The sequence below is a fragment of the Leptinotarsa decemlineata genome, unplaced genomic scaffold (genome assembly GCF_025532065.1).
Source record: "Leptinotarsa decemlineata unplaced genomic scaffold, Ldec_3_MD MMD2_tig00078422_RagTag_RagTag, whole genome shotgun sequence".
Classification (NCBI taxonomy): domain Eukaryota; kingdom Metazoa; phylum Arthropoda; class Insecta; order Coleoptera; family Chrysomelidae; genus Leptinotarsa; species Leptinotarsa decemlineata.
In genome coordinates this window covers 9,430,381-9,447,026 of record NW_027412747.1, presented here as the reverse complement: position 1 = coordinate 9,447,026, position 16,646 = coordinate 9,430,381, and the positions used below count along the sequence as shown (strand labels likewise).

The 16,646-nt window shown below is 33.9% G+C and overlaps 1 protein-coding gene across 2 annotated transcripts in view; it reads left to right on the top strand.

Annotated features, from left to right (window-relative positions):
* Window positions 1-1,198: 1,198 nt before the first annotated feature.
* The window catches only part of LOC111507324 (retinoblastoma-like protein 1), a 39,808-nt gene continuing 24,360 nt past the window's right edge, over window positions 1,199-16,646 (top strand). The window contains exons 1-11 of one of the 2 annotated variants that reach the window (XM_023162620.2): window positions 1,201-1,355; window positions 1,410-1,798; window positions 1,854-1,987; window positions 2,043-2,249; window positions 4,730-5,214; window positions 5,339-5,422; window positions 5,479-5,522; window positions 5,580-5,764; window positions 10,655-10,847; window positions 10,912-11,115; window positions 13,485-13,668. In XM_023162620.2, the coding sequence (XP_023018388.1) occupies window positions 1,664-1,798; window positions 1,854-1,987; window positions 2,043-2,249; window positions 4,730-5,214; window positions 5,339-5,422; window positions 5,479-5,522; window positions 5,580-5,764; window positions 10,655-10,847; window positions 10,912-11,115; window positions 13,485-13,668 (1,855 nt within the window). In that variant the 5' untranslated portion in view covers window positions 1,201-1,355; window positions 1,410-1,663. Of the gene's footprint in view, window positions 1,799-1,853; window positions 1,988-2,042; window positions 2,250-4,729; window positions 5,215-5,338; window positions 5,423-5,478; window positions 5,523-5,579; window positions 5,765-10,654; window positions 10,848-10,911; window positions 11,116-13,484; window positions 13,669-16,646 lie in introns of both variants that reach the window. The other variant, XM_023162621.2, reaches the window with a different exon arrangement.

Below are 16,646 nucleotides of genomic sequence, written 5' to 3'. Positions count from 1 at the left end.
AGACACGCGTTTCGGGCTTTTATCTCATCGTCGGTATGGTGCAGCCAAGTGTAAGGATGGGCAACACTTGATTACCAAAAAAAGGGAAATATAAATGCACGGAGTCAAGTGTTGCCCATCCTTACACTTGGCTACCCATACTGACGATGGGTCAAAAGCCCGAAACACGTGCCTATTGTTTGCCAATTTCTTGAGTGCTATGTTCAATTATTAACTTCATCATTTATATCGAGACACTCAATAAACTTCATATTTGTATGATTTACTGGACCGGATGTCACGCAAGTAACTATAGCTGCCTCCGTAGTGATTTTGATATTTTCTTGTAAACTTGAACACGATTGAAGACAGAATGTGAATAACCAAGAAAAGTACTTAATGAAAATAAAACTGCTTAATCGCAAGCGAGACATAAGTGGAACTACCTATTGGTGTGTCACCCAAGTCGACTTTCCAAGTTTTTATGTCAGTGTTGGTGGTTTGACCAATCAACCGGCTTCGATTCTAAATTTTTAAATGGAACACCTTGTATATTGTAATATTTTTGGATTTCTGCGACAATTCTGGATCAGAATGTGACATTTTCGAAAATTTTCACGCGTACTTAATTTTTTCAGAGTCACTTTTGAGATTGCATCTAGGTGGCTGTGATCGGACGTAAACTATTCTAAAGACCTCAGGTGATATCAGAAAATTACAATCGTGGAGTTTTAGTGACTAGTATGTTGAATATGATCAATACAAGTTGGCAAAATTACATTTTCGTGTCTAATTATTATTTTTCAAATGGTGACCATTTTTTGACAAGCACTTTCCGAAAAAAAGATTTTTTGAAAAATATAACGAAATTAATTTTGTGCCATTGGATTACGGATAAGAATATAAATCAAATAATAGTGAGGAAAATACTTGATGATTAATTTACTTTTGTCAAGTTACGGTAGCTGTAGAGCAGTCTTAAGCGAACACATTTGGTATTTGATAACCTTTTGATAACCTGCTTTCAGATATATATTTCGTGTTCCGAGTAATATCTGGGAGTTGTTTTTATAACTGTAATATTTTACCTGAAGCTTTTCAATTTTCCGAAAAGATAACAGATTTTATAATTCGTGACGTCACCAAATTTTCTCACAAATAGGTTTCCAAGTCGAACGCTACCAAAGTTGTCACGTACACACGTCACGAAAAATACGGTGACATATGACATCACAATGGGCGCGTAGAAGGGCGGGAACACTTGTCGTATGAATACTTCGTTTGTTTACTTTATTTTCCGAGATTTTTCATGTTGTAGTTCATTTATTTTGATCGTTTGCTATCCAGTAGTATCTTATAACAAAAGTTACCAAGTTGTGCGTGGAACAAATTTGGACTGAAATTGTTGTATTTGTGTTTGTTGTTTGTAGGTTATATTATTTTCGTCCCAAATATCCCAAAAAAAGATATCAAAAAAATTCCCGCTTGAACAAACCCACCGATTTGAAATGGTTAATGTGCTATTTTCTTTTTCGCGCCGTGTCCGCGCCAGCTAGATGAAAGGATTATTTTCCATAAGAAAAGTTTCTGCTTCCCGCCTATTTAGGGATTTCTTATCAGAAAGTGAGGTGTAGGAGAGCTTAGGTTTTTTCAACTTTCTGCCCGCGAATTGCTCGATTTCAACATGGTCTTACCGGATGGAGAAGACGAACTGAACAAGAAACTGTTAGATTTGTGCAATAAGTTGTCTTTAGATCCTAGAACTACCACGGTTGCTTGGGAAAAGTTTTCTGATATCAATAAAAACTTTGTGCTAGAGGTTGGTTGTAAAGTTGAATTGTGGTCTGGATTTGTAATTTCAATCACTGTTTTAGGGTGAGTCCATACATTGGCTAGGATGTGCAGTCTTTGTTGCTTCCCAGTCTGTTGAAACTCCCACTTTACTCTCCACCGTCGTGAGAGGCAACTGCATTAACTTAACAAGTCTTCTCAGATACAGTAACTTGAGGTGAGTTTCATGTTTGAATTTGATTTATAGGTGTGTTATGGTGGCTGTCTTTTAGTTTCGTTCAGTTTTTCAACAACATTAGGAAGTGGTCAGAAATGTCCCCATTGAACAATGATTTGAAGGAAAAAATAAAACATCTTGAAGATACGTTTGGAGTAGCACATAACACCTTCAAGGAATACTACCCACTATTCTCTAGGATTTTTTTGCCTCCTACTTCTCAGGACTTGGATCAGTCTAAACATCGAAATAGAAAACAAAGGTAAGTTATTTGACAGTCACTTATGCCAGGTGGACGGAAAGATCACTCACCAAACAAAGTAATTGTTGAGAAACTGGATTCATTTGGTTGATTTTGAATGGGTATGAGCCACAAGCCTCGCAGGTTTTAGTGGTGGGTTAAGTAGATCCACTCACTTTGGATCTACCTACCAAGGTCTATAATTTGTATTATTAGGTGTAATATGTATTGTGTGGTGACTGTTTTCAAAAATGAATATCCTAAAAAGTTCACGTTTAATCACAAAAAAGGATTATGAGAATTATTTTTAATGTGGAATAACGAAATAGACGTAAAGCAGTTTAAATAAAAAGGATTGTGTTGAATATTTCATCAGTGTATATTTATAAATGTATGGTTTTTGTCAGAAAGAACCTGTAATTTTTCTTGAACAATGGATCTTCTCATGAACCCGTTATGGTGATCAGTTGAGAAAGCCACCTACAAGACAGCCCAATTCAAAATATAGACAATTGAAATTGGATGCAGTGTTTTGTAAATGGAATGAACTTTTCTCCATTGGAAAGTGCTTTTACGGCCTGCAGGAATATTTAAACGACAATTTAAGCCAGTCTGTAGTTTTCATTTATACAGTGTGTAAAAGCCAAATGGAATAAATTCATTATTTTGGTTATTGTACATATTTAAAAAAACTCGAAACACGTCAAATGAAAATTCTAATTTGACATTCTTCAACGTAAAAATGCCACTCCTACCTTCAACCCCCTTCGAATGGCGGGTACAACCCCCAATTTTTTAAATGGGAAGTATAGGTTTGTGATGTATCGTTTGAAAGGTATCTTCATTTTCTCTTCAAAAATGTTATCGCTTTCAAGTTTACCTATTGCCACAATTGAGATAGAATAAATTGAAATCATGTGGTTACTGAAATTCGATAAAATACACTCAAAAACTAAAATGTAATGCAAAACGTAATGAAATGTAGATTACGAAAAAGAACTATGGATGTTAGGTTTAGTGTTGTACACATTGCTCCTTATGTATCAAGGTATTGCCGAACATTAACTTGGTAATGTGGTGGTGCTCCAGCCTGCTGAAACCATATCGTATTAACTGGAACTTGAGGGTTTCCTGGATCACGATATAAATTTGCTAAACTTGGAATGACATAATTTTTAGGGTATTGCGTGTGTTCTTCTCTCATCCAGTAAGAATTTTCCGTTGACTAGTAGCGGCAATTTTGCCGATTAGCATCATCAGTAAGAGACAAATTACACTCATCAGAAAACATAACGTTTTCTAATTGGATGATATTGTTATCCAACATGTCCATCATTTGCCCACCAAAATAAGTTCTTCTATCAAAATCGTCTTCCATGAGCTCCTGAGTAGAGATGCATTTTATTTTTTTTTAATATGTTTACTGTTGATGTATGACTAACATTGAATGTAGTGGATGCCTGTCTACTCGATGTATGTAGATTTTCCTCAAACTCAAGCATCACATCTAAGCTGAGTTCATCACTCATTGCATTGGCAGCTGCTTTTTTTATCTGCCCGACATGACCAAGCTCGCGAAACTGCTTCTCTATTTTGCTTATTGTTCCTTGAGATATGGGCAGTAAATTAGGAAATTTCTCATGAACTACACGAGCTACTTCCTGTTGTGTTCGGGTTTTATCTTCTTAACCAATCATTTGTAAAACTGTTATTTTATGCATTTCCGTTAATCTAACCATTTGTCAGACTTGAAGTTAACGAACTTTAAACTTAAATTAAAATATTGACAACTAATGTTGTAACATACAAAACAAGTTGCCACAGAAATTATTTACAGTTTTTTAAAGGATGCCAAAAAGAACATTGCTATGGTTTTTGCTTACTTTCTTATTATCAATACCTCAACATGAAATAAGTTTTTGGTATATTGCAATAAGTTTTGAGTGTATTTTATCAAATTTCGGTAACCACATGATTTTAATTTATTTTATCTTAATTGTTGCAATAAACTTGAAAGCGATAACATTTTTGAATAGAGAATGAACAGACGTTTCAAAAGATATATCACAAGCCTATACTTCCCATTTGAAAAATTGGAGGGTTTGAAGGTAGAATTAGCATTTTTCTGTTGAAGTATGTTAAATTATAATTTAAACTTGACGTGTTTAGGAATTTTATTAAAATATGTACTGTAACCGAAATAATGAATTTATTCCATTTGGCTTTTACACACTGTATAAGTTTTATGTCCATGACATTAAGGTTAATTGTAATTGTCTATTTATATGTTTGTTAGTTTTTTTGACTTACCATATGTACTTATTTTGAATACACTGACCCATTCCTTGATTAAAATTGATAACACTATCCATGTTAATAACTAAACAATTTTCATAGTATAAACATTAATCAAAACACGTTTCACTACACAGTTGCTTCTTCTGTTGAAATGGTATCCATTCTGGATACCTTGCATTTTTCTTATTTGTTTATGGTTTCAGGCCAGTATCATGTAACACATCAAAAGTGTTTGAATTCCTTTGGAACTTATTCATCACCCTGAAAGGTGAGGATTCCCAGTACAGCTCAGAATTGATAAAATCCTACCATTTATTATACGCATGTTTGGACTTGGCATTCAAAAATGCTTTCCTGACTGAAAGACGTGACCTGTTGAACCCACAGTTTGAGGGATTACCTTCTAATTGGAACCAGCCTGATTTCGTTGTGCCTTCTGAAGCTCCATGCATTATCAGCTATCTTTGTAAGTCTCCCTCGATGTTGACGGACGCCCTGCATATGAAAACGTATGATATGAAGACATTGATGTCAACTTTGGTTCTGACAGAGACAGTTTTGGCAGACCGATCAACTTTTATTGGGTTTTTGAACAGGGACGTTTTTGAACAGAACTTCAAGAATATTACTAACACCTATGAAACGCGGTTGTTGAGCAAAGCTGAGGTCGATGAGAGAATTTTTTTAGGTAAGTGTGAGGTTTATTTTATAGATTATCGTTACTGATAAAGTTGATTTTATGTTAAACATTAGAAAAGTTGGTAGTTGATTTCTATTTCTGCAAAATATTTTCATTCTTAATGTCATTTTAGCTGAATATCGGAGGCAGTTGTTAGAGCATCAACAGATGAATTGTTTTGCTCAAGGGGCCAGAGCATCACCGTTTCGTGAAACAGGTAGTTATTTTCATTCCACTCAGTAAATAATTGATTTCAATCCATCTAATTTACAGGTGAAAACACAGTTTTGGCATCTCCAAGAAATAATGAAGCAGTGGTAAGTGTTCAAATAATTCTCACCAAAAAAGAACATTTTCAATGATTATTTTCCCAGGCTACACCAAGGGGATCAGATGTTTTCGATACTCCTCTTACTGGTAGGCAATATCTAGGCCCTAGAGAGGCAGACGTGTCACCTTTCCAAACAGACAGGAATACCAACCAGAAAATCACACGCCTGCAAGCCATTCTGAATAACAGATCTCCCTGTCCAAGCGAAACTTTGAAGCAATTGTTCGAGTAAGTGTTCCCCATTTAAATAGTTCATATAGAATTGACTTCTGTTTACGTTCTCCTTAATAAGAACTTAATTGAATAGAACTGGCCGATACTTGATGAAAATCCATATTAAAACTCATTAATACAATTAGTTAATACAGTATTGTATGATTTTCACTATAAAGGGTTTCACAAAACCCGCGACGCATGTTTAGCTAAACAATAGCTTTCTCAAGCATAAAATATTTTAGTGAAAATCATACAATTAACTGTATTAATGAGTTTTGTTAAGAACTTTACCGATTTGTGAAGCGTTCATTAGTCCAGGAATATTAGTACCGATATTTCTCACACATTAATACTCCAGCGGAAATGGTAAAATATTTGTAAATGAGTGGTCAAACTGCGACGAAAATATCGGCGAGAAATCGGTGGCCTGCGATATCTGTCATATCATCTTACACTCGACGGAACAATGTAGGAGCTTAAATACTTCTGAACTAAAAGCTGTTGCAATTATTGTTGCGATTATTGTTCCACAGTTTGGTCCCCTCATTACGTTACACATAAAGTGAAACTGTACAGCACAATTTTCTGAGATATATTGCCTTCAAGATGCGTTTATACTATGAGTATGTTGCATTAGAATGCATATTGAACATACCTTCTCTCGAGGCATGCCGAAAACACAGAGACTTGATACTTCTATTTGAAATTATCACTGTACTGAGTACCAGCCCCGAGCTTCTCTCCAAATTATCTTTACTTGTCCCCAGTCGTTCAACTAGGCAGGTGCAAACCTTTTATATTTCTTTCCACAGTTTCAATTACTCATACAACAGCTGTTTACAAATTTGTTTCCTACTTCATGAAACATTTCTGACAAACCCAAATGAGTTTTCAATTGATGTTACGTTTCAGCAAGATGAGGTACCTCCTAATTATGACAGGCTGGTTTGAAAGTGGCTAGGTGGCAATTATCTAAACCAGTGGATAAGCAAACTTGGTCCCGAGGAGTGACCCACTGGATTACATGAAACCCTTAGATTTTTTCTGTGGTGAAATCTGAAGTGTATGTTACACAACTGCAGTTTATTTCAGAGTTCATGGTTAACATAGGAAGTGTTTCTTACAAAATTACCCCAGAAACATTCCATCATATAAGGAATCAATTTGTAAGGAAACTTCATTATTGTCAGAAATTGAATTGTGAATGTTTTAAATATTTATTGTAATAAACTGGGGTGAGTTTTAAATATTTTTTTGATATGATATTTATCATTTTGCAGATCCTCAAAACAATTGAAAACTCGTTAATGGCTGATCTGACTTCTAAAAATAAACACAGTTATTTCAAAAAAATAGAATTTCAAAACTGTCCTGTCCTTATAGCAGGGGAGCTCACGATGCAAAATGGGGATTTACTCGAGCGTCATTGAGACATATTAGGTTGCAAAGCTTAGATGATAAGAAGAAAAAAATGTTATATAATATATACCTTTTCATCGGTAGGGAAAGCGGCTATAGATTTTTAAATATGTAAAAAAATACTGTTGCATGGACATACTCGAGCGCGTAAGATATTGATAGCATCAATGTCCTATGTATTTTTAATAATGTTGGTATGTTAATCTGATCGTTTGCATGATGTGGGTGGTTGTACGTAAGGGTTAGAAGTGAAAAGAAAAAAAATTTAATCGAGCGCGTCAGATTTTCTAAGGGGGTATTAAGTGCAACAAAAAAAGCTCTCATTCAATAATTTGACGATTTCGATCTGACGCAAACTCGCGGCCATTATTATAATGTGCAAAAAAAAATTCGCCATTTTGAAATACTCATGCGCATCAGATTAAGATATATATCGTTACCTTATTTCTAATGGGGTGTATCCCCAAAAACGTAATTTTACAGTACAATGAAATAATGTTATATGTTAGATTCAAGTCATATTTTGCTGGTGGAAAATGGATATATCAAAAGTGTTATATATATTCTACATTCCTCATACTAATTTCAGCATTTGGAATCGAAAATACAGTTTGAATGTGGCATACGACTAATTAGCTGATTACCAATGTATTGTATACGACATCTTGTTGAAATAATTTGAATATTGAATCATACGAGTGTTTTCCCATTATTGATAAAGAATAACAAGACCATAGAAATAGAATTTCCATTTAATATAAAAATAATAAAAAACATTAATTTTTCAACTGAACATCAAACAAAAATTTTACCATTTTCTAACTACTTTTCAAGCTTCCTGGTTTTGCTTTATTTATTTTTCTTACCATTATTAACTTTGTTCTTTGGTCTAGCGTTCTGTTCTCTCTTCCGTTTATTTTGTGCCTGCCTTTTTTTTTGCTTTTTAAAACCTTGTAACTCATCTGCTTCAGCTGACACAGAATTTGTTTCTTCTACGGAGTCGTCTTGTTCGTATTTTATATTGTCATAAAAACAGTGGGTATCTGATGGTAGAACTGGCTTCATTTCTTGCAGATGCATCCACTTTTTCTTCTTCAGTTGAAGTCTTTCCTTGTAAAGGGGGCCAGGATTGATATTAGCATCAATTGGCATTTGCCTTTGCGGAAGGGGGGAATATACGTCTCTTCAGTTTACCTTGTAGAAAATTTCACCATTTGGAGTGTATTTCATGCATCTGATATCTGCCACTTTCAAGTCATTCTTTCGCTTTCCAGGCCTTATAGATTTATATCTCATGATGTTAGGATTATCGAAGTCCAAGAAATATTTATGACTCAGATATTCCACATCTAAAGGCATCGGTTTTTGCCTAGCATTGCGAATAACAGAGACATAGTCAGTCGGTAAAAATATATCTCGTCCTTTGAGATGTCTTTCTATCAGACTGTGAGAAGCGTCACACTCCATTTGAGTGTGAGCCTTCTCTAAGTACTTTTCCTCTATCACTATATTATATTTTGATGCAAAAAGTGACAGGGCGTTTGCCAAAATGTGGTTTTTATTTTGGTATCCACAACTATCGGAATAAATCACAATAGGTCTTTTTTTCTTCTCAACTACTGCTTGTAAGTGCTTAAATATGCATGTAGGAAACACCGATGAACAAAGTTCCCCTTCAGTTTCGTTCCAAACAAAATTCTTGCATTCGTGAGTTTCCAAATTATAAATGGTGAAGTTGTGAACTTGTAATTTTGTTTTTATTACAACGAATTTGCTTGAATTTGTGGACATAACTTCACTGCTTGAACAGGGATACAAGGAACATCTGTTAATAGGACGTATGCCACATAACATGGCGATTTTCACAATAGGACGTATCAAACATCGTATTTTTGAACACTTTTCAAATTCAATCGACTAATATTTCCCAACATACATATCAATCACAATAAGCATTAATATATCAATAAACATTTGTCATACTTACCCTCAACTAAATTGAAGAACACAAACGAATGAAACGCAAAATCTGCACTCCACACTCGATGCACGACATGAACTGTATCATCATCCATAGAGAAGTGATAGATACGTCGTATTAGAAATAAAAAAATCAGGTGATTTTTATACGACCTATTAGAAGGCGGCATAAAGAAGTATTTAAAGTTTCACTTGCTTTACGACAAATTGAATTTGGATGAAGCTGACCCCTATTGTGCATTCTATACAAAAATCTCAATTCTGGATTTTTGTGGGATACGCCCTATTAGAAATAAGGTAACGATATTGTTCATCTTTATGTTTTAGACATGCTGTCTCATAATCTGACGATTATCTAAAGGGATTCACTTAATCTGACAAAAACAATATTTTAAAATTTTTTTTTTTTAATTCATTGAACTTAATTAATTGAAAAGCTCAGGAAATAGCATGCAAATGAATAAGTGTATGTTTTTTAAGTAGAATACTTAATTTTTTATAATCAATTGATTAATAAATGAAGAAAAAAGAAATGAAACTTTCTATGTTTTTTACCACTTTAATTCGTAACCAACGTTACTCCAGTTTCGTCCTATGAGGACATTTTCAAACGTATACAATATATAAGGACATTTTCAAACTTATACAATATATGTATATGTCCTTATAGGACGAAACTGCAGTAACGTTAGTTACAAATAAAAGTGGTAAAAACATAGAAAGTTTTAATTTTTCTTTTCTTCATTATGATTTTCTACCACGTAGTAACTGCTCATCCATCAATTAATTGATTAATTATTCATCATCTTCATCACGAATTAGTCTCTGTGATCAGCTGTGATGGCGTCATGGCAACAAAATTCAGAGTGGGGACGGAGGGAGAGAGTAATAGATAGAGAAATATAGGTATCACACAGCTGCACGCATTAAACTTTATCGACGAATTTTTGTTATTTCGACTTGAGGAAATCGTCAGATTATATATTTTTATATATATTTGAATTACCTTTCAAATACAGACATCCAAAACTTCTCTCTAGATTGCTAGTTTTCCACTCAAGTGAAATTTTCTATTAATACTTTTTTCATATATTACTTTGTGTAGCGTACCTGTGCATGATACCTGAAATTCAATGATGACATTTGAAAATACTTGTTTCAAATGGATTTTTTCTTCCAGTTTGAGTCTGAGAGAAATGTGTGTGCGTGTTTTACAATTCTTTGTAAATAGTTTTATTGATGTTTTTCATTTAGCTTCCCACTTTCTAAATAATGATGAAGAAGTAGAAAGCCAAAAGGCATTCTCCTTAATCACTCCTAAAAATATTCCTTTTTCAATTTAATGAAAAATGTATGTAGTAATGAAAATTGCCGAAATTAAATTTGAAAAAACATCGAATAAAATCGACAATGTTTTTAAAAGTCATGAATTATGTTTACCCTTTTTCTGCACTTGGCAAAATATTTTTGAGCGTTAACAGTGTCAATTTTTGTATCTTTCAGGTCAACTCAAACAGATCCCAGCCAAAAAATTCAAGAGATTCTCACCTCTCTGGGGGACAAATTCGTAGCAGCTTATGCGGGACAAAATGGCGAAGAAGAAGCGAAGAGTAGATTGCAAATGGGCATTACATTATTTTATAAGTTTGTAGAGAATATTTTGCAGAACGAGAAAACAATGCGAGCAGATATTTCAGTAAGCTTTGATCTGATTGGAATATATACTTTCTCTAAAACTTTCTTTACCTCAACTTTTGTAGGCTTTGGTGGAAAAAGGACTTTTCTACGAATGTATGTTTACCTGTTGCTTGGAGATCGTTTTGTTTTGTTACAATTCTCCAAATAAATTCCCTTGGCTTCTAGATGTCTTCGATGTGCAGCCTTTTCATTTCGTTAAAGTTATAGAATTGATAGTGCGAACAAGAGATCAGTTATGGAGGGAGATGGTTAAATATTTGAATAAGGTAAGTTTTTTCATATGAACACTGATGATGTTTTTCATAGAAGGTAGAAACTTGGAACTGATTGAATATGAATGGTTGGATAACTTTAGTAATGTGAATGAAATTAACAATGATATTCAATTGGACTGAAGCCTAATTTTGAGTGAGATAGCACTAATTATTGAAATAAAAAAATAGGTTCCTTCTAATGCTAATGAAGAGGTGTTATGAAATCAATGAATAAAAAGAATTGTTTGTTAATTCACTTTGAATGTTGAAATCAAATAACTTTAAAAATAAAATTGAATCAAATAAATATTATCTTATAGTAACTACCTATAAAAGGTGAGAAGCAACATTTGAACTTCAAGTGCATTGTCTTTGGCACCGACTGCATTATATCAAGAGTGGGCTAGGAACTGCCAATGACTATATTTTATCTTTTGTTGAAAGCAGATTTCCAGTTTTAAGAACTCTCAAAGAAAATGGTCTCAGGAAAGTATTAAACCAGTGGAATCTAAGTTGTCGCAGGTATCAAGGTGGGAATCTTAAACCTTGACTATCCGACTACCTCATTAACAATGAATCAGCAGAGCATATATTTTGTGCCTGTCCCACTGAGGACCGAATCAGGTTTTTAGAGTTCGGCAGAGCCGTACTCTTACCATCTGACCCGAAAGACCACTCACTATACAAACTAATCAGCAGGAAAGTATTAAACCCGTGGAATATAGGTTGTCGCAGATGTCAAGGTGGGAATCTTGAACCTTGACTATCCGACTACCCCACTAACAATGAATCAGCAGAGCATATATTTTGTGCCTGCCCCACTGGGAACCGAATCAGGTTTTAAGAGTTCGGCAGAGCCGTACTTACCATCTGACCTGAAAGACCACTCACCATACAAACTAATCGGCTTCGTTAAGAAGCTGGGTTTATTTGGTCGAGTGTGAATAGGTGTGAGCCACAATAAACCCTTGCGGGTTGCGGTGAAGGGTCGAATAGACCCATTCATTTTGGACCTAACCTAACCAGTGGAATCTAAGTTTCCTGGATTTGAAAGCATAACTGATAACGGAGATCTGCCATATTTTCTCTCAAAAATAAAGGCAATATTTAGGTAGTTTTATAGTGGAGCTGCATTACTAATTATACATCAGTGTTACAATACATAGTCGAAATGAAAATTTAAGAAACATAGTGCATGAACAAATAACTGAGTACCGTGTCAAAGCTATTTTCCAGGTTCTTTGGCCATGGTCTGCAGATTTCTATGCCTGAAGTTTCGTCCACTACTGCGGCAGACATCAAAGGGGATGAGGTAACAGTTGAAGGCTCGAGCTGTTCTCAATGCAGAAATTACAATGATGGAATTTGTCCCCGGTATTATATTATCATCGGTGATAGTATGAATGATAATATTCATAATATGATAATGAGATCAACTTTGACTGTTACCTCATCGCCTTTGATAATACTACCTCAGTAGTAGACGAAACCTGCAGACCACGGTAAAGAAACCCAGAAAATTGCTTTGACATATTTATCTCCAGCTGTGGAGGTATTCTTGGATCAAGTAACTTTGTACTTCGATAAAAATGATCTATTTATGGGTAATCAAACTGGCTTTTGAGAACTTCATTTGTGCCAAATTGATTACAATTAATAGTTCTAAATGGAAGCAAGTATCAAATACTTGCTCATCATCAAGTAGCTGGTAAATATGTAGTGGCAGTATTTCTCGACTCTAAAGGAGCATTTGAGATAATGGACAAGGAACTTTTACTTCATGAATTGAAATATTACGTTAACGAAATGTATTAAATTGGTTCAAAGAATATCTCAGTAATAGATCTCAAATGTATAAAACAGGTAACCCTTATTCAAGTACAATTGTTGATAATTTTGGAATACCTTAAGGTAGTGTGCTAGAACCATTGCGTGTTTGATAGTAATTATGTATAGAGTTAAGATTTTCGAAATTTATTTGGTAACATGTTGCGGTCATGATTTTAATGAAACAGTAACTCATATTGAAAATATATCAATTGTATCTAAGAATGAATAAACTGAAATTGAATACAAAAACTAACAAAACAATGATTCCCAGTAATGAGTTTTCAACAGATGACATCAAAAATTTATTCCTCAATTTTGGTGTTTTTTTCCAGAGTAAAATACTCAATAACTTTAACCTGGTAAATAATTTGTTGTCTGGTTAAAATTTTTACCGGTCAATAAACATTAGGTATAATGAAAATTTAGCTGGTTATTCAATCAATGTCATATTGAACAATACATTTTTTGTTGAATATTCAAGCTTTCCCAAACTTGTAAAAAATCTGTTATCCAGCAAAATGTTTTGAGCTAAAATTCATGTACATTTTCAGATCGAAGAAACTGTATTGGAGAGTTTGGTATGGAAATCCAACAGTCGAATTTGGGAAATGATTGCTAATTCCGGTCAAGACATTCCCAAGTTTTCTGATACCGCTTTACCAGGGCATCTGCTTTACAACGATCAGAACCAAAGTAATACTAAAGTACAGAGTCCAGAAATTTCGTCAACTTCAAGTAAATATGAGAACAATTATGTCTTATCTTCATTTAAAATTAAATCAAGTACTTTAGACTAACTTATTGAACAGTGAAAATTAAAATATAAAATATGATGTATTTTCAAACTATAACATGGCGATGTCTTTCAGGTGTCACATGTGTTAAACTTTATTTTTGTCAAGTTTTCTTTATAATTTTCATATTTATCAGATATTTCAATTCATTTTCATTTTTTCTTCTTAAGGGAAGTACCAAGTTTACTATTTGTGCTTTCTTTAAGCAGAAATTGGGATGAAATTCAGCATTTGCTTTGTTTGTATGACAATCTGCCTGAAGTTGATATAATTGAAAAATATATATATATGCACTAAATTTCGAAATTGGAGTAATCTGTAGAATAAGAGGTAGGTATGTTCAGAAAATAACGGGAATTATCGTTTTTTGAAAACAATATTTATTCGTCTACATTAATGTTGTTGCCTTTAAAATAGAATAATCCCTATTAGATATTATCCACTTGTGCCAGCGCTTCTTCCGATCCACGAAAAACTTCTCAAACTCGATATTTGGGATAACCTTCGGCTGTATCAGTTATGCGCGTTCAATGTCATATGAGCTTGTAAAATGACGACCTTTCAAAAGTCGTTCACCAATGGAGTATAAGCAGTTTCATTATCGTGATGCAAAAGACATGAATTATTTTTTTTTACAAACCTGAGCTTTTTTTTTTCGGATTGCTCCATGGCGTTGAACTTATAGATATCAATCAATCAATATATGCTTTATTGTTAGAAGATTAGTATCTTATTGACAGAGTCTTGTAAAAAAATTAAATGAATGTCATAAAATATAAAGAATACAAAATACAATACATGACATAAAATATAAAAAAAGCAAACATAGCAATTTCACAAATAAAACATTAGGAAGACAGATGAGTTTAGGTGAACATTGAAAAATCAAGTAGAATTTACAGGTTATCATGGTAGAATTCATGAATCAAATAATAAGCTTTTTTGATTAAAAGATCTTTAACTGTACTTCGAAACTTTTTGATATCTGTGCTATTTTTTAAAATGGTAGGAAAATGATTGTATACTTCAATACTTTCATAAATAAGAAAATGCTGAGTCAAGGTGAATTTTGGAATACGTAAGTAAAGCATATGGTTCTGTCTTGTGTTGTGACAATTTGTTCCGGGAGTGTACATGCTAGTTTTATTTTAATGAATTGAGCATACTGTTTCCATTATGTAGAAACAGGTGACAGTTAATATTTTGTGGCTGATGAATAAAGGCTTGCAGTGATATCCTGATAGTACTCCTTATTGACCATTTGACCTCGTGACTAGAATTCATAATGCACTATGCCATTAAAATCGAAGAACATAGTGAGCATAACCTTCATGTCGAGTCTTTTTCGGTCTTGACGAGCCAGAATGCCTTCACTGGAACGACTGATCCTCAGTTTCGATGTCATATCTGCAAACCCATGTTTCGTCACCTGTTATAACATACTTCAGTGATTCTGCATCATCGTTGACTTCATTTAATGACTCCTGAGCAACTTCTGTTCGTTGCTTCTATTCGTCCGTAATTTTTTCTTTCACTTTTCACACATTTTTATTGGTTAATGATGTACCGGGGAATCCGGGGCGTTCATTATCTTCAACGACCATTTTAGAAATGCTAATACCACTCTTAAACACTTTTACTCATAACAGACTCACCATAAACTTTGTAAACAATGAATACAGTTGAAAATGTTGACATACTTCAGGGGCATTTATAATTAAAAAAAAAGGACAATCGGACCCTCCAAACCGGTGAAATTTAAAAATTCTGCGTTATTTTTTGAATATACCTCGTAATATATTGAGTGAAAAAAAAATGAAAATCTTCAACAAATAAATCTTTCTTACTATGATATACAGATGTGAAAAAGAAATATCGGTACATACGAATCGTAATGTATTCTGTACGGAGTTCGCGATAGCAGCTTACCAGTTTAAAACTAGAGATTTATTCGCCACGGAATATTAACCATTTGATTGAACCACCGTTTCCCTTCTTGCGGCGTTTGAACTCATGCAACTGATTTGTTGCCTGAGTATTTAATAGATTTAGAACCATATAGTGTTAGTGACTATTTAGACCAAACTGAATTATAGAAGTGTATATATTTATGAGTATATGTAGTCTTTTTCTTTTTTTTTTTTTTGTTGACATTATTTCATTCTATGTTGTCTGTGTACAAGCTGTAATAGTCGGCATATTTTTGAAATAAAAATTATTATTATTATTATTATTGTTATGTATTAGGTAGCAGGCAGTCCATAACGATTGAAGTAATTTCTTGTGAACTCTAAAAGTTTCACGTTCCCGAAGGAAGAGAATAAATAAATCTGTAACGGGCAATGATTCAAGTGGTGTGTGGAAGGTTAGAGTATCAAAAAATAATGGATATGTAAACAGAATGACCAACTTTGACAATACACCGATAAGCGTATCACGACGGCATAAATATCATAATGGGACACTACATAACTATGCCTTCCACGTCGCCATACCTCAACCGTTGGTTGAGGTATGACGATTCCTCGGTTCCTTATTTGTTGTTCTACAGGAACAACGATACGATCCGACCTAAATAACGCCCACCTATCTCTACGTCTGGGTTTGTACGGAAGTTTTTGCTCGAGTTTTTTACGATTTTTTGTTGGTTTCAGTGATATTAATTTTTGTTATGTTATTCTGATGTATTGAGTATATTGAAGAGTTTCGTAACATCTAAATAAATCTAAATAATCAATTCTGTTCGGTTCTGTCACAGACAGAAATGTGGATATTTTCAGAACTCCCGGAAGTGTGAAAATTCGGATAAACCACGTGTAAAGTCAATTAATGAAGACAGTAAAAATAGAGAAATAACAGTACCTATGTGCCGCTGTTGAAGCCAGTGAACCTTGTACGGCATGAGTTAGAGATTTGGCT